At 39.1% G+C, this 18,587-nt stretch overlaps 1 protein-coding gene across 3 annotated transcripts; it reads right to left on the reverse strand.

Annotated features, from left to right (window-relative positions):
- Positions 1-1,246: 1,246 nt before the first annotated feature.
- LOC103711990 (peptidyl-prolyl cis-trans isomerase CYP40-like) lies at positions 1,247-17,652 on the reverse strand. Of its 3 annotated transcripts, none has more exons than XR_604872.4 (10): positions 17,337-17,652; positions 12,513-13,013; positions 12,107-12,194; positions 11,924-11,976; positions 9,155-9,259; positions 2,224-2,299; positions 2,102-2,139; positions 1,939-2,019; positions 1,755-1,828; positions 1,247-1,642 (listed from the first exon to the last, which is right to left on the reverse strand). XR_604872.4 is itself a non-coding variant. In XM_008798353.4 (9 exons), the coding sequence occupies exons 1-9, from the start codon at positions 17,529-17,531 to the stop codon at positions 1,625-1,627; spliced, it is 1,155 nt and encodes a 384-aa protein (XP_008796575.1). In that variant the 5' UTR covers positions 17,532-17,652; the 3' UTR covers positions 1,247-1,624. The 3 variants fall into 3 exon arrangements, 1 of the variants encoding a protein (XP_008796575.1); XR_005515121.1 differs by having other exon boundaries at positions 1,734-1,828; XM_008798353.4 differs by lacking the exon at positions 1,755-1,828.
- Positions 17,653-18,587: the final 935 nt, after the last annotated feature.

An 18,587-nucleotide genomic window follows, 5' to 3' on the forward strand; every position in this document is an offset into this window, starting at 1 on the left:
CCCTCTTCCTGGACCAAAGGTAGCGAATCAATTTGGGTAATGGGTTGAAAGTCTATCCATAGCTGGTGCGTAATGCAGTAAGAATGGTCGTTGAGGCAATGGGTTATGAAGGAGGTCAAGCCAAAGCATAATAAGGTAATGGCAAATGGGCTAGATGAGGCATGAGGCCATATTTGGTACTAATTATTGATTGGATAAGATCCACTGCTGAGCTCATGAATCAATTCGATCCACTGCTGAGCTCATGATTCAATTCGATCGTGAAACAATACATATAAATTTGCATGAGGGGGGATGGAGGCGATACACGTAGAGGATGGTTGCGGAGGGATCGAAGACGAGAAGGGAGAAGTTGGACATTGATGCAAGATGCAGGGGTTAGAGATTTGACGGGCGATCACGGTCGGACCGGTAACCACCAAACTTCCAGCCGTTGCTTATAATTGTTACATACTTAAAAAAAAAATGTTACATAACAATGGTACCCTCTACTTGCTGCAAAAAAAATAGTACTTTATAATGACTATTTTAAAAAAGCTGCCATGAAAGTATATAAATATTATGGCGGTTGTTCATGAATTATACTGAAAGTTTTCGTTGCGGATGGTAACCCTGTAACCATTAGAGTAAATGATAGCTAATACTGTTGGTTTTAAGAACTGTCACAACTCACAAGTATATAATATTGCTGCTGCTACTTGTATATGTTGTTAGAAGTTTATGCATGGCAATGGTTCTTTATAGCCGCAACAGAAGATGGACTTTGTAACAATGAGTTTTAAAACTGTTGCAGATGGTATACAATATTTATGGAGGTCAAGATAATGGCTAGAAATAGAACTAACACATTATTCAAAAGTGCTACTTACACCAAACTTATGACTGGAGAACCAACTAAAGTTATCCATATATTATATAATTAATGTCTAACTTTAATTTTTTATCTATGTGTGCGTTGTGCGTGTATGACTGCATCTACTGCCTTTCAGTTTTAAAAAAGACTGCAGTTACTGCCATCTTGTAAGTTCCAAACCCCATTTCCAGTCACAAGCATATATAAAAACTTGAACAGCATCAAAAGGGTTGATATGCAAGGGACAGGATTGGAACTCAGAAAATTATCTGATAGATATTACGTGCTGGGAAAACGGTGAACTGCCCTGGAAGCACCTCATTTAGAACTGCAAAAATGGGCAACAACAAATCAATCAAGAGAGACATGACTGCGAAGGCACAAGATCGGAGCAACCAAGAAAAGCAGTTGAGAACCATAAATATGCCATACAAAATTACAAAAGCTTAAGCTTTGTGGAAGCATTAAACCCAGCTAGGTGAGAATTATAAAATCTACCAGTAATATAAAGGATTAGGAAAAAAGGTGAGATAGATAAGTCAAAGGAATGAGTAAAATGTCAAGAATAAATCATCCAATTCATAAAAAGTATGAGAGTTTATGTGGAGAGCCAAATGGAATATTTGTAGTAGTCTAAACATCCCTCATCTAAACAGCCTATTACTACAATATCCTGATGCAACACCAACTATTTTTGAGAAAAAATGGCTTAAACTTCTTTATCCTTTTCTGTATACATCCATCTCAAGGGATCGGGACTTTTTTTTTTCTTCAGTCCCAATTATATACCTGCAGTAAACACCAAAAAAAAGGTATGATCTTCTAGTTGTATCAAATAATGCAAAGCAACTTTAGCGAATGAAACAATAAATACCGGAACCTTTCTATGTTAAATGAGAACCTGATATATCTACACACTTGTCAAAAGATTTCCACTAAATTTTTTAGACCTGAATTTTTTCAGCAACGTCTCCCCTGCAAAGAAGAAAACACCCAAAGACACGAAGTCTGCTACTGCAAATACTTGTACACCTAAGAATATTAAGAAGCTTTTTTCTGAACTTAAGGAATCAAGATATCACAACCTCATTATTTGCATCTGATTTTACTGAGACTTGGAACATTCTGGAATAAGCCTTTCGTTCTTGATCCCGTCTATCAGCAATCTGCGAACAGTTTTAAATATTCATATATATCTAGAATTATCAGCACACTGGAATGAAGTGCACTTGATAATATTATTCTCACCTTCTTCTTTGCAGCAGCAAGCTCTTTCTTTATGCCTCCTAATAAATACCGCAAATCAAATCAACAGCTTATCAATTGCATATATCCAACTGAAAGTAAACAAATTAAAGAAAAGCCCAAACCATCATTTGGCTCTAACTCTAGTGCCTTCTTGAAACTTTCCACTGCAGCATCCACATCATTAAGTGACATGTGTGCCTGATCAATTTACAAAGGAATAACTTACGCCATCCATGACTTGCAAACAAACAAAAACAGCAGCAGAAACAAAATAATAATGAAAAAAAAAGCATCCAGAAAATCATGAGAAACATGATAACCATCCACAACCAAGTGCAGTAGTCTGTTGAGTGAAGTCTCTTAAATTTAACTACATGTACATGAAAAACAAGATATCATGGCAGTCTGCAATCTGTCATTGTCAGATGCATGAATGTGCTGCATCATATACGAACCATATCCCAACAACAGCAGAGATCTGGTGTGAATCAGGATCCAAAACAAGAAAAAAAAAACAAAATGTATCGAGTTGCATTGGGACTTATCAGGTTCATGTCCAGGTCAAATTTTGGTGTGAGCCAATCCCTGATTCTCTCACAAATATCGGACCATGTTTTCATTGCAAAAACAAGGTGTTGACTTACAGGCGGAGTGCTGCTATTGACAAAAATATTTATTTCTAGCAAGATCTGCCGAACCAGTTCCGAGGCCCATACCGATCAGCGAACGGGTTGGTATAGTAGCTGTTCGGTACTATACCAACATACGGTACGCTTGGGCGTGCCAGTTCCGAACTGGCATGCCCCTTTCTTTTTTGAGTTTTTTAAATTCAATTAATTAATAATCAATCTTTTCAACTTTTTCAATAATTTTAAGTCTAATTTGATTTTATATATATATATATTTTGATGTTTTTATGATCCCGGTTTAACCTAAATGATGCATCTTATTGTTTTTAAATGATAAAAATATAAAATGATTAGTGAGATGTTGCACACTACAAGAAGCTACATGAAATATCCTCAAATCAAGTAATGAGGTAAAAAATATAAAATAATACAATTAATTACATATATTTAAAGTATAACATACATACTAATATCTAAAATCTCGTTAAGTGGCGAAGCCTCTCGTAGATATCCGAATTATTAGCATAGTCAGGAGGCAGATCAGCTCACCCTTCTAACCAAGCGACGTTGTAGTCTTGTATGTTCATCTTATAAGGAACACGCTTTAGATTATAAGCACTTTTGGATCTTTTGCTGAAGTTGTAGCTCTGAGAGGTATCCTCTAACCGATAAAATGGCTGATAAAATGATTGTGAAAGGGCCCATACGAATAAGCCGACAACAAAATCCGACCTATAAGATGCTTCGGATTGCGTCGGATAGTAGCTACCAAAAGATATTTTAGACACACCATAATGGTACGCGGTACCGACTGTACCGACGTACCGGTGGGCATCGGTACCGATACGGTACCGAACCAAACCGAGCCGAACCGGTACTGTACCGATGGGGTTAAAAGCAAAAAAAAATTGGAGCCGGTACGGACTGGTCGGTTCGGGCCGGTACCGATTCGGGACGGGCTGGTACCGAGTCGGTATGGGTCGGTACCGGTCGGTACGGGCCGGTACGCGTCGGTACCGGTCGGTACGGGCCGGTACGCGTCGGTACCGGTCGGTACGGGCCGGTACGGTTCGGTACCGAAATTTGTAGCTGTACCGTACCGGTAGGGTCCGGTACCGATATGTATCGGCCGGTACCGGCCCGTACCGACCGGTACAGCAGACCATGCACCATATTCATATCCATATTCGTATGGGTCATAGGCTGCATGTGACTGCAGATAATAGGATCCAGTATATGGCCCGAAATATGATACGTTTATGGATTCTACTTCACGTGTGAGGTCATCTACAGTTGCATCGTGTCTGCCTGAATAATCTCGAGGAGTCCATCTTCTATATGCAATCGTATCCTCACGAGTTTTACCAAATTGTGTATCGTGGTCCGTATCCTGTGTAGCATGTGTAAACTGAAACTCATCTGTGAATCAAAGACCACCCTACAGCTGTATCTCATAAACGATGGTCTCATATCCTCCACTCTCTGTTGGTTAATAGAACCATGACCAGCAGAACTGCTACTTCTGATCTCTGAATCTGAGTGAACTGGCTCCTCCACACTCTCCATTAGGATTGCATGTGCCTTTTGTTTTCCTTTTTTGGTGTGTTGGCAACTGCCTACTTACCTTTCGTGCCACTCGCTGTCTGCTTATCCTTCGTGTCACTCGCTGCCTGCTTACCCTTCGTGCCACTCGCTGCCTGCTTACCCTTCGTGCCACTCGCTGCCTGCTTACCCTTCGTGCCACTCGCTGCCTACTTACCCTTCGTACCCTTTCCTACTAGGCTATGTTGGAAGGATGTATGTCGCCCTCCTAACCAAATCGATCGGGTAGTGTAGTGGCCTCGTCTAAGCATCTCTCGATCATATCTCTAAGAAAATATCTCGAACAAGGAGTCATGGTGACCGGCTCTCCGTGGCTGTGGCTGATCAGCTGAAAAGATGTATGGAATATTGCTCTCTATCCATTGCCCTGCATCGGCCCTAGCGTCACTGGCTATGAAACTGGCCGATCGTGAAGGTGATCATCGCTCATCAAGCTCCGATTTTTGCTACTGACCCACAAACCATCCGATCATAGGATCATCCTCATCATCAATGAAAGCACTACTGATCGAATCTGTGTACTTTAGCTCTACTTTCTTCTGAATGCACTTCAACCTCGACCTCATATTATAGTGAACATATACAAGATTTTGAGACACTTTTGTGTCAAATAGTTCCTCTGTTTGTTGTGGATGATAGCAAAGGTGGACTAATTATGCTCACAGCCACTCGAGAAGACCATCTGGAAGAGAATCTGGATAACTAGTCGCTTAAAATTTTTTGCAGACAAACCAAAATGAATCCACTATTCAACTGCAAAAATATTGAGAAAAATTACGTATAAGATCGTATCATATTAGTAACCATCTAACGTCAAGTAAATATCCTCCTGATGTGTACTACATCTGGATTTATACTTTTCTTACGTACGACAGCTATCGAGACTCCAAAGCTGTCGATGTCCTCTCTAAATATTTTGGTCTGTAAAAAGAACCATATTATAATATGTTAATAATTGAAAATACCAATTAACTTACACATGTCACTTAAGTTAACTTATCTCTTTTAGACATATAGCTGCGACTTTTGGATCAGGCTCCATCTTTTAAATCACATTACGCAGAGCGAATAGAAGTTCATCATCGATATCGCTTTCAGTTATGGTATGCTGAAACTTTGGGTTCAGATAGTATAGTGCAGATAAAGTTCGTTATTGTCTTAGTAAAATTATACAAGTACAGAAGCAGTCTAATTTTCGATGTTCTTACTTATCTACTAGATGCAAGTCCCTATCCATCTAGTAGTCCCACCGCCACTTAATAATATCAATGTACTCCTAGACATAAGTCAGATGTACCTTCTTGATCTAAATCTTTGCCCTCTCCATCATATGATACAAGAAGCCCATCTGGGAGTATCTCTCGCTGTCCACGACCTAAAGCACTTCATACAATGGTATGATAGCCTTCACTATCTTCTTGATCCGCTGCCAGAATGTCTACCTTATCACCAAGTCCTCGACAATACTTCCTCCAGTGCTGACCCTCGTAAATGTATTTTTCTGCTACTCAAGACTAACAAACATCTGACGTAGGGCTGTTTTCCACTCAAGAAGGCTATCAAGTGCAACCCAAGTGGTAGCAAATCGTGTGACTTCTGATATCAAAAATCTCTCCCCCTACATAACTCTTTATCAATACAAGGACTCATGTACTATTATAAATATATCTGGTGATGGTTTGAGCTATCTCCATTGTTCGTTACACCTTACAAATCTATGCAATGACCATCAACATGAGATCGATACAATGTGCAGCACATAGAGTCCAGAAAATCTGGTCACCACTCTATCAAGATTTTTCTGGATGCCTTATATTATGGTCCACTATCAGTGATGACCTGCACGACATTCTCCTCTTCTACCTAATCAATCACCTCCATCAATATGAGGATGCACGTGGCGTCGTGCACCTGATCGGAAGAATTAACTGACTTGTGGAAGAAAATCCTTGTATCACAATACGTCAAGAAGTTGATAATGCTCTGCCTGATAGGACCAGCCCAACAATCACCCATCATCGTCAGTCCATATGCAGGCCACTTACTCTTGTATGAGGTAATCCACTTCTTTAGCTCCTTATTATTGTCTAAAAGTTGACCGTACATGTCCTTCGGTCCTCGAGGATCTACACCGAGACTGACAGCCTGTATGAAAAATATGGCAACCTATAGTACGTATTGTCTGCCACATTCACTGGAATGTAGCTGAAGTGAAACCAGAATCCAATAGCTCGCCACATATCCTTCTTATCATTTTTTAATATTGTGTCAACCCTCTGCTGCTTCGAATTCCTACCGAAAAAGGCATGTGGATCTAAATCATGGATGGTGGCTCCTGGTAGAATCTTCCTGGATGACTTCTTTTTGCTACTAAAAGCCTCTAGCATAGATGCAATACGGCCACCGCCTCTACTGACGACCTTCTTAACCGAGGAGGTTGTTCTAAACTCTAGATTTGCCCTGTTGCTCGTAGAACCAGAGCCCGACTCGTAGTATGAGGGTCTAAATTGTGCCCTATGCCTGGCCACCTTATCTTGTTACCACTGATCATCCAGGCTCGTCTGCATAGCAGCCTGAACCTATACCTCCTTATCATCTAGAGCAGACATCTCCTCTGACTTCCTAAAGTGATAGAAAAGTGGTTCTACAGCTCAAGAGTCCTCCACCTTCTTTTTGGAACCCTCTCACTCGCTGCTCTGAAATAAGTGAAGTGCTTTTTCATCAGCTAACGAACCTCTTGTGGACATTTTCGACACAAATACGTCGAGGTAATCACCAACTAAGTGCTGCTTCAGCCTGCTTATCCCTCCTTCCTTGAACTTTGTGTTGCACCAGTTACAGTTCCAATAGTTCCGACTCGAGACATGATTGTATCAAAACTTGAATAAATGAACACCAAATTTTGCTAAAGAGTTGTTTGCATGTTCCTAAATATATTTTTAATTTTACTATTTTTTTAAAAAAAATTATATATATATATCTATTTTTTATTTTTTAATCCAAAAATATATTTTAAATTTTAAAAATTATAAATGATCTAAAAAATAAAAAATTTTATGTCATCGTATAGATCATCCATAGATCTACAACATAGCATGAAATCAATTCCCAATCAAAAATTTTGGCACGATCTCTCCTTATTTTGTAAATTTTGAGCTATTTTTTGGAGCCAAAAAAATAAAAAAAATGAGATAGGAGAGAGGAAGCATAACTTATTTAGACTCGAATCTTTCTTCAATCACGCTGAATCGGTATGATTTTACAAATTAGGAGGAAAGGGGAGCCATTTAGACTAAAGTCTAAACCAAACAGAGAAGAAGATGTTAGGAAGGCCGAAAGCCTTCCCAACCCCTTTTAACAAAAGAAAGGAAGGGGGAGGGGGCCCAATCTGAACTGGGTCGACTCCGGTTTGCATCGAGTTTGAACGAAATCAGCCGGTTCCGAACGATTTCGGCCAGTTCGGTCCACTTATGGCCGGTTCCGATCGGTTCGAAATCCGTTTCGGCCGGTTTGGGGCCAAAACCTTTAATAGACAAACCGACCCGGTTTTCTACTGGATCGGCTCGGTACAGGTCGAACCGGGCAGTTCGGGCCGGTTCGACATACCATAATTTCTAGATTACAATAGAAGTGTAGCACATACATTGGGCAAATCATAAAAACCATTACAAAAATTTCTTTGCGACAACTATAGTAAGTAGATACGAGAAATCCATATCTTAGGAGTAATATGACCCTGTTTGGGGGAGCTGTTGGTAGTAAAACTTTTAGAGATAGAGCTGTTGGAAGTAGAGCTTTTTGAAGTAGAGCTTTTATAAAAAGCTGTTTACTGTTTGGTAACTACATTTCTAAAGTGCTATGGCATTTTAACATGTGTTTGGTAAACAAACCAAGAAAGTATTTTTGTATAACAAAATTACCATAAAAAATATTGCATTAGTATTATACAACAGAGCATAATAAAACATAATATATATTAATACATAAATATATGATATAATATAAAATTATTGTAATATAATATAATATTATTATAATGTAGTAATATAACATTGTATACTATAGCATAATAATTTAATATAATATTAAATTATTTAACATAACGTATCAATGTATTATGATATAATGTAATATAATATTATATTTATAGTATAATACAATAATAAAGATACAAAATATTATAATTATTAGCGTACATTAATTTTTCATAATATAACATAATATTAAATTATTTAATACAATATATTAACAAGAATACCTTTCCTTGCACGGAAGGGAGTCTGATCCATGGCTAGAGTTCTTTGTTAGGGCTCCAGCAGATTTTTAGGTTTATAAAGGGACAAAGTATGTAATTGTTATATTTTATTATGGGTATTTTGGTAAAAAAAATAGCTTTTCAACAAAACTCAAAACAGCTTTTTCGAAAAGCTCCAAAATGGAGCTTCTCCCAAAAGCTGTTTTTAGCATTCTGAAAAAGCTAAAACAGCTTTCCGAAATTTTTACCAAACGCCATTTTTCATCCAAAAGTGCTTTTGGAGACCAGAAAGTGCTTTTTGGCCCTCCAAAAGCTCCCCCAAATGGGGCCTATATCATTTGTCCTCGATATGGCAGCCAAAGAAGATGTCCAAAAATCCTGCAAAACAATCTTTCCCATGAAAGTAGGAAATAAATATTGTATTAACTTAAAAAAGATGATATATTACAACAACACTGGTTCTAAATATTGTGCAAAATAAGGCTCAGTCCACCAAAACAATCTCAGACTGAAGAAAGATATCATTTCTTCAATCTATATAATAGTCATCAGATCGAGGATAATAACCTGGCCTTGGCGGTAATATGCTTTGGCATTACCCTCTCTTTCGCGCAATGCAAAGTCAGCATCTAATAAGGCACCCTTGGAATTTCCTAATTTCAATTTGCATGCCTGAAACATAGAGTTTAAGAAAATAAAAGCAATTTGTTAGAACTAAACTTGCAAAACATTTGTAGTTACCAAGAAGCCACATAAACAGAATGCACCCCTTAATAAATTGATTGCAATTTTATGCGATTAACTAAGAAGGCAAATATTTAGCTAGGACAGTTAAATGAGCACTTCCAGCCGTTCAACTAAATAAATTAGTTATATTGGTCATGAATTTCCTGGTAGAACCTGGTGGTCAATCTAAGACCAGAAAATATGTAAGCAAAGCTGCAGCTGAGCAGCATTCCCTTGTCTTGCTCAGAAGCAAACCAAAGAAAACACTAATATCAGCTTTATAGTCCTGATTAAGGTATTCCTTACCTATCATAATTGGGCCACCTTGGCAATTGTATTCAGAAGGACCTTCAAAAATAACTTCCTAGACATCATTTATGGGTAGCTCTTTTTTGCTCTAAAAGATAAATATTTTCAAAAAAACCCATGGGGGATAGCAGGATCAGCCGGTGTTGTTTGCGCTGGCAAGACCCAAAACATGCTGAACTAGCTTGACCGAAATGGACTGGGGATGTTATGGAGGAGATGTTTGGTATTTTACATGCTTCAGTTTCTACGGGACCAGAATTGTTAGCATCTTGAGGACATAACAAGATAATGATGAAAGCCTCCACCCCGGCACAAAAAACTTCATATTTGTTAGCATCTTGAGGACATAATCAGATAACAATAAAAACCTCCAAGGCACAAAAAACTTCATCACCACAAGATGCAGTTGCAAGATCAGAAGGTGACACATGTCTACAAGGACAGAAAATTGCAGTGTGTTGGTAGGGCAATCATGCTTGCAATCATTTGCATTGAGATGGGTGCAATATCAATCAACATTAAGCTTATTGGTATTGGTTTATTTTGACAATTGTAATTTATGTGCGCTGATAATAAATCCATAGTGCTCTCTTTTCCAAACGTACATACACAGAATTAAGACTTATCAACAAATAAACCTAAATTCCAACAAGTCGCGCATTAACTTTAAAAAACGATAATTTAGTATGAGTACCATTGGATTGACTAGGTTGAACAGAGAGGCCAAGTCTAGATTTAGAACAACCGGAATCCCAATATATATACTCTCGTTCCTCATATTCTGCTCTCAGATAAAGCCTCTTCAACCCATATTCTCTCCTCTAGAATTGACAACTGAGCACCAGGAAGCAATCTGTGGACAATGCCTGACAGACAGTGGAGCAAGCAATAAACTAAGGTAGCATGCTTGGGTTCTCTCCCTCTTCCACCACCATGTCACTCTATCTGGAACAGGATTAGGGTTTTGTGGGATGTTACCCTAATATTTATTACAGCAAGTAATGAATGAAGTAATGACAGGGCCCAGAGGTTAGAGTTGCTTAGCATTGCATTGATTTAGGTCAGTCAACCCCAATAGAAATCAGTCCCTACATAAGCTGAGTAAGAGAAAAATTAAGGATGGAAATGGAGCTTAAAAGGTGCACCATATATGATGTTAGATTCGGATGGCAACTTACATCAACATATATTGCAGAGAATCCTTACAGAACCTAAAGGTAACTGGCATTCAAAAGACAGTCAAGGAAACGAGAATCTAAAGAGAGATGAAAACAAAAAAGGATCTTGAAATATCCAAAAGAGATAACAAGGATGCAGGAAAAGTTAAACAAGGTTGACTCCTTGGCTTTCAATTATCTACGTGATATATTGGCTGAAAAGAAGAAAGGAAATCAAAAATACTATGCTAGATCAAGTTTAAAAATCTTAAAGATACATATTGTAGTGCATGAAGAGTGAGAAAAGACAGCCTTGATGAAAGTAGTACAATAAAGAAAAGAGGCACATGTTACTTCAGTTACATTTAGATTCTTTTCAAAGTGAGAAAGAACTTGTGATTGCTCTCCGGTTACATGAGCTAAGATTGTTTAACCATAAAGACAATTTCTAGTTTAACAGCAAGATCAAGAAATATCATAAAGACATTCCTACAATGAAAATTTTGTGAGTTAGTACAATCATTAATTAGTGTGACACTTGCAGAAAGAACAAAATATATGCTTGCCACTAGATTCACTGTATCAGCAAAATTCAAACTATAAAAAGGGTGGACCTGTTCATCTGACGAAATGCTTTTTTATCTCAATAATTCTTTGGTGAAAAATGACATGAAAACTGTAGATTCCCAGAACTTTCGAACTTTATTCACATCATGGGCTGAATAAGCATATATGAAATTAATCAAAGCTTTGAGTGTTGGTCATCACAACTAAAATCAATACTTCTATTTGTTTCAAACTCATGTAGGTCAAAACAGTGTCTAACCGCCAATTAGCCTCCTAAAGTACATGACAATTCCCTCTTGCCCATAGTAAGTGGTCAGCAATTCAAAACCAATGCATAAGATGTTAATGCCATTAATGTTACTTGGAGAGTAATCTATAAAACTCTATGAATACTTTGATGCATAAAGGTAAACCCTATATAGATTGGATACTACTTTCTTATAGAGCTTAAGGTCATTAGATGTCAAGGAACTTACTCAGATTAACACAGTAGGGATGTTCCATTTTGAATAATCAATTCAGAATTATAAATATAAGCATGTAAAAAAAATCTATGTGAAAAACTACGAAGGCTTACAGAGCTATTTGTGAGTAGAATAGACTTTGTCTTCCGCAACAACAAGCTCTTCTCTGCAAAACCACAAAAAGATGGAGAGAGAGAAAGAGATTACTGCCAAATACATGCATGCATAAGTATGTACATGCCTACGTACGTATATATGTGTAGATAACAACTACAATTATTGCAAATAATGCTTGCCTTCATCAATCTCTTCTTTGTCCCAGCAAACATCCAAGTAGCGCAGACCCTTACGGTACTTTCTAAGAGCCATCTTAAAGTCCTGTTTCTGCTTGAAGCAAAAGATTTTAAATTCGGAATGAGTAATCTGATATCTAACAAAACCAAGTGAAACAAGATAGAGAACCTTCAACACAAGTACCACTCTTTTGAAACAATACAAGGATGACATAGACAATCAGAAGATAGTAAGATGTACATATATATAAAAGGGTAAGAAATAAAAACACATTAAATTACTTTCACATTGGAAAACCAATTAAAGCAAATATGATGAAAACAAAATCTAAAAACTGAACATTCTACATAATCCAATTAAAGAAAATAAATAGCAGCACGAACAGAGATCAAGGTTTAAGAAAATCACCTTGAAGTAGTCATTTCCAAAAGCCTTAGCAGAGTCCACAGCATTCATCCACCATGAGACCTTGCTTGGCTTCTCATCAAGGTCGTTGGGCCAATCTGGATACATATCACCATCTTTGAAAAAATCTGAAACTCCATCATCAGCCCCTTCAGAAAGTTCTCCACAATCCGCAATTATTACATCAACAATGGGATAATCACCATCTCCAACAGGAGTATGCTCAACTGCCCAAATGATTCCCATACCTTTAACCACCTTGCCAAACACAACATGTTTTCCATCTAGATGAGATGTTCTAGTGGTAGTAATAAAGAACTGAGAGCCATTGGTGTTGGGGCCAGAATTGGCCATTGATAGCATTCCTTTTCTTTCATGTTTCAATAAAAAGTTCTCATCCTCAAATTTTAGTCCATATATGGATTCTCCTCCAGTTCCATCACCCATGGATATATCTCCACCTTGTATCATAAAACCTTTGATAACACGATGAAAACATGTACCCTGAAATGAGCAGTTAAAAGTATCATATACTCCAAATAGCTTTATACTGTTGTATAAATCAGAAGAGCAGCAAGACAGTAGAGTTCAGTCATGCGCATTTTGTTGTTTTCATTATTATACAATAGATCAAGTTGAGGAAAAAAAAGTTCAATGGAGAACTGCATGTTAACTCAGTTCAATTTATCAAAGAAATGTTTTGACTATGGAATCAAAAAAAAATTCTTCAAATGATATAAAGAATGTAGATCAGTTTCGCCTTCCAATAGGACAGAGGGACTAAGTTAAAAAAACTTTGCTTGTCATCATGTTCTAACTAAAATGGGTTTCGATATGGTTGACCAAGAATAGAGAAAAAACAATATTAAAACCAGCGTAGCCACAACAAGCATCATATCATCAATTAAGTATCAGCTTCGTGGATCCCACATCAAAATTAGTTCCTATTGAAGACCAAGACCTACAAAACAGTAAGGGGCTTTTCCCACTACCTCCATCCAAGTTTCTCCAAAAGAGATCAGTCAATAATTTGAAGTTAAAACAAATTCAGATCATTATCACATTGCTCTCCCCACTCCATCACTATGCAAAGTATTAAGTGGAAAAACAACCAATGTGAAGCATGTCAAATCACAATTGTGCCACAAACAAAACAGTATGTTTAAGATGGAAAGGAATGTGAGATCAACAAGTTCTACACAGGATTGGAGAGCAAAGGGGATCGCATACCTCACCTATTGGGCATTGGGAGAATGGGTATACATTCGTCTAGCCTATTGGATATTGAAGACCTCAAAATATCCTGAGTCCTGATGCAGATTAAAGCCTCTCATATCTTCCAATAAGGTAACTAACCATCAGATTATCTGACAGGTGTAGGAATTGCCTTAATTTCCCTAACTGAAAATCAGACCTTAATTTCCAACATAACACTTTCATTTGTTTTTCTAAATAAATTGTAATACCTCAAAAAAAAAAAAAAATAGGGCTCATGGACCGGCCCGAAGGGGGCCAAGCCTAGCCCGACCGCTGACTAGCCCGCCTGTGGGCATGTGGGCCAGCCCGGAGGGGCCAGGCCCGAGGGCTATCCACGCTTGTCCAAGGGGGAAAACAGGGGAAGAAGACCCCGACTGGGAGTCTTCTTCCTCCCCCGAATCCGGCGGAGGCGAGAGCTCCCAAGGGCCGATCCGAGTTCGATTCGAACTCTAGGATCACGCCTATAAATCTCCCTTTCTTCTCCTCTGATTTCCACCACTAGAACCGCCAGAAGGTGCCACCGATTTCAAGTATTCCTTTCCGAGCCTTCACCTCGATTCCTCGCCGGAAAACCTCGCCGAATCGTCGTAGGACCGAGGTACGACCTGAGCTACCCTCTCTCTCGTTTCTCTGGTTTCTTTGGAGCCTATGGACCGGCCGAAGGTCGCCGGATTTGGACAGAGTGCTTGGGAAGCTCTGTTATCCCCCGTTTTCAGAAGCTAAGTCTTCTTCAATCTCTATTCGTCACCGACGCATGTCGCCGGGGCCTTCCCCTTGCTCTTCTCGGTGGTCGGAGGCTCCCTTCCCCCAGTTCCTCTCGGTGGCCTGAGGCCATGGCCAAGGTCCCGGCCACGGGATGCCTTTGTTCCACGGTTTAAGGGGTCATAACCCCTATTCATCTTATGGGCCCGGTGCCGCCAGCGACACTATGGGTCGTCGGCCGCCAGGGGTCGCTGACCATAGGCAGCTGCCGCTGCCGAGCACCTATTCGGGAAGAAGAGAGGGCCTCACAACTCTCTTCTTCTTCTCATATTTCTTCTCTCCTCTCTCTTAATTTCTCTCTCTAGACTTTCTCTCTCTATCCGAATTATTTTTTGCTCTAGATTCTCTCTCTAGTTGGGGTTCTCTCTCTCTAAACTTGGATCCGGGGAGATCATTGTTTTGAGGGTTCTGGTCATATATCTTGGATAATTTTTAATGATGACTTGGTTCTGTAGGAAAACAATATGTTGAACAAGAGGATGTTGAGCGGGGTTCTGCGCATCTCAATTCATAGATCGTTGTGAGGGCGGATGATTAGTCTGTCTGAGTTTTTCAACAAAATGTAAGAATCTTTGTACGCCAATCCTGTATGATATAAATATTTTTACACCTGTTTATGTATGATATTCGATGATCCAGATAAGTAAGAAGCAAGAATAATTTTATATTAAATTATATTTTGATCGTATTCACTTATGGTTGGTATCATAATGGATGCATGCATGCGCATAACCTACACCTGCATAATTGAATTTATGGATGTGGTGCTATAGACTAACTTTGATATTATTTGATTGCCCGTCGCGGGCTGGAAACGTGACCGTGGTTAATCTAAAGCTGAAAATTAATAAAAAGGATTGATGTGTGGATGTGAAATTGAGTAAATAAACATTGACTTTGGGTCGTCTTGTTACTATTGGTTTGTCCGTCACAGGCTCTAAGTGTGACAATATGGGTTTGCCTGTCACAGGCTCTAAGTGTGACAATATTGGTTTACCCGTCATAGGCTCTAAGTGTGACACTATTAGTTTGCCCGTCACAGGCTCTAAATGTGACAATATTCGTTTGTCTATCACAGGCTCTAAGTATGACACTATTGGTTTGCCCATCACAAGCGCTAAGTGTGATACTATTGGTTTGCTCATCACAAGCTCTAAGTGTGACAATATTGGTTTGCCCGTCACAGGCTCTAAGTGTGACACTATTGGTTTGCCCCGTCACGGGCTGAAAACGTGACCGGAATGTGGCCCAAAGTTAGAAAAATAATTGATCCAGATCAAGTTGAAAGAAAAAGCATTGAAAACAGTAATGAAGATTTATGAGCTATCATACGCAATATTATTCTTGTGTGGCTAGATTTTTATTGATGTTTGACGTACATACTTATATTGATTATTTGAGGCTCTTGATATCCGGTTTATGATTTCATGATATGTGCATCGATTTCTTGTGGTTTTCAAATTCATATTATTATTGTATTGGTATGGATGTGTAGGAATTCTTACTAGACTGTAAAGCTCACCTCCCTTCTTCTTTCCCTTTTCAGAGTTGCAGGATGTATAGGCATGGATGGGTTGGGCGCGGAGTGCGAGTGTCAGAGTCATCAATTAGTTAGATAATTTAATTGATACCGATGAATAATGAAAGTTCTTATAATTGAACAAATTTGATTATCTGGACATGTTGGATTTGTCTATTTAAATTAATTAATTAATTATGGATTTATTAAATTTTTGTTCATCTTAGGCCTTGCATGATCTTTAGGGCACTATTCTAGGGCTCATGCGGCTGGTTGCGTACCGGACCCGAGTGCTAGGTTCGAGGCGTGACATAAATAGCAGCAATCATCTTGACTAGGACTATCACAGAAGTCATACACTTGAGTACAAAATAATTGCTATTCTTTGAGTAAAACAGTAGCACAGTCGCTACCATTTCATTGAGAATTTGAAATGATGGGAACAAAATAATAATCATTAATCAAATTCAAATAACTATTGCCAAAGGGAAATAGGGTCATTACTAAAGATAAGTTCCACAATGTGCAAAACATGTTCGCCTTCAAAATAATATTGTCAGCAACAGTAGCACTCCTCTTGATACAAACCCTATATATATTAGCCCAGACGGTGGAAAAGCCAGGGGATGCCGGTCTCTCTCTCTATATATATATTTATATATGCACACCCGCGTGCATATTGGTTGCATGTCTCATAGGCACAAACCACACTATTACTAAATAAATAAGCAATATGCATTTAATAATAATTCATTTTTTAAATTTAAACATGACAAGAACATAAGCATAGGAAGAAAATGGTAAGATGCTCACAAGAATATCTTTTTTTTTCATCTTTTTAAGACTTTGAAAGAACAACAAAGATGGCCAATGTATACTTTTTCTTTTTCCCACATCCAGACCATCAAACTTCCAACTCGGTCGACTCGTGACGCAAGTCGACTCAGTAGAAAACTGGTTGTTCCAGCATCTATATTATATAGCACGAGACACCTAAAGATTCTTATTACCAGTCGACTCGCTTGAGTCGCTTTCTAAATAATTGAACCAAAAAAAAAACAACAACAAAAGATATGCACAACGACTGAATGTTCCTCTGCGGACAACCCCAGGTGAGGACAACACCAAGCCCATGAGGACAAGAACCCAAGACCAAAACCAAGGAAAAGACTCTGATACCCTCAAACACCAGAACAAGAAGCCGCCTTTCGCCCCACAATTCCTCCAACTCCAAGGGCAAATAAAAGAAAAACAATCGAACAAGCCAGAAACACAGCGACAGGAGGTACCTTGTAGTGGAGCGGCACGCCGGTATTAGGCCCGATGCCTTTCTCCCCGGTGCACAGCGCCCTGAAGTTCTCCGCCGTCCTCGGCGCCACCCCGTCATAGAGCTCCACCACGATCCTCCCTTCCATCTCCCCTCCGATGCTGATATCCATGTAGCACCGCGGATTCGCCGCCCTCTTCTCCTCCCCTCCCTCCATCTCTCTACACTCACTCACTCTCTCTCTCTTCCCCCCCAATAAACCGCCCTCAGAAACCCTAATCTCCCTCAAATTTTCTTCTCCGTTGGAGCGCACCAGTGGCCTCCTTAGGAGAAGCGCTTTACATTCAAATCGAAACTCCCCCCCTTCCTTTAATAATGCCCACGATGGGTTAATAATATGTTGACATAAATAAATTCTTTTTAAATTTTTTTCCCAATTTATTGCGAGACTGGATGGGGATTAATGGTGTGGAATGTTGGCCCAAACGTGGGCGCATATGAGCTATCTTGACACCATCGGTACTGAGTTACAAGTTACCTGTGCAGATCTTCACCATACACAATGTGCCCTGCAGGCCAGCTTAATTATACTAAAAAATGACTCAGCCACAGTAATCAATTCAATCTAGAATAGCCCGAGCAGTATGGAGATCATTTCTTGATTCGAGACATCTGAACGATGGATAAGAATGAGGAGGTCTTATAGACCAAGCATGTATTTAAAGAGACCAATGGGGCAATAGGTTGAGTAGCTACTTACGTGGCCAGCCATTCTGATGGTATTTTATATATTCGAGAGGAGGAGCTGCTTAAGGCACTCCGTGATATTTTGTTTGCTGATTTTATTGAATATGTTTGTACCATGCAGTATGACTCGCACTCTTTAGCAGCAGCAATAATGATAATAATAATAATAAAATAACGCGTGCGCAAACCCTAGTGCGGCATTTGGTGGGTTATTGTGCTCTCAACTCCTTGCGTGGGTGTGATTAATTATGTTATCTGCTCTTCATTTCTGGGTTTGTTTACTGGATGTGATGAGTCAGCGAGGACAAGATTTTTTTGGCTCCTTCCGGATTGGTCGTTGGGGTGTCAGAGAGTGGCGTCCAGGGCTGCGATCGATGGTGGGTTGCACTTTTGGACGGTCCTGCGTGGCATTTGGTTTACGAAGGTGGCATCCTTATATACAATGCGAGTTTGAAAGGTGTTAATTATTAGAAGTTTGTTTGGTCTTATTATAGATTAGTTGGATAAGCATTGTCACTATGAAATA

The sequence above is a fragment of the Phoenix dactylifera genome, chromosome 15, assembly GCF_009389715.1.
Source record: "Phoenix dactylifera cultivar Barhee BC4 chromosome 15, palm_55x_up_171113_PBpolish2nd_filt_p, whole genome shotgun sequence".
NCBI lineage: Eukaryota > Viridiplantae > Streptophyta > Magnoliopsida > Arecales > Arecaceae > Phoenix > Phoenix dactylifera.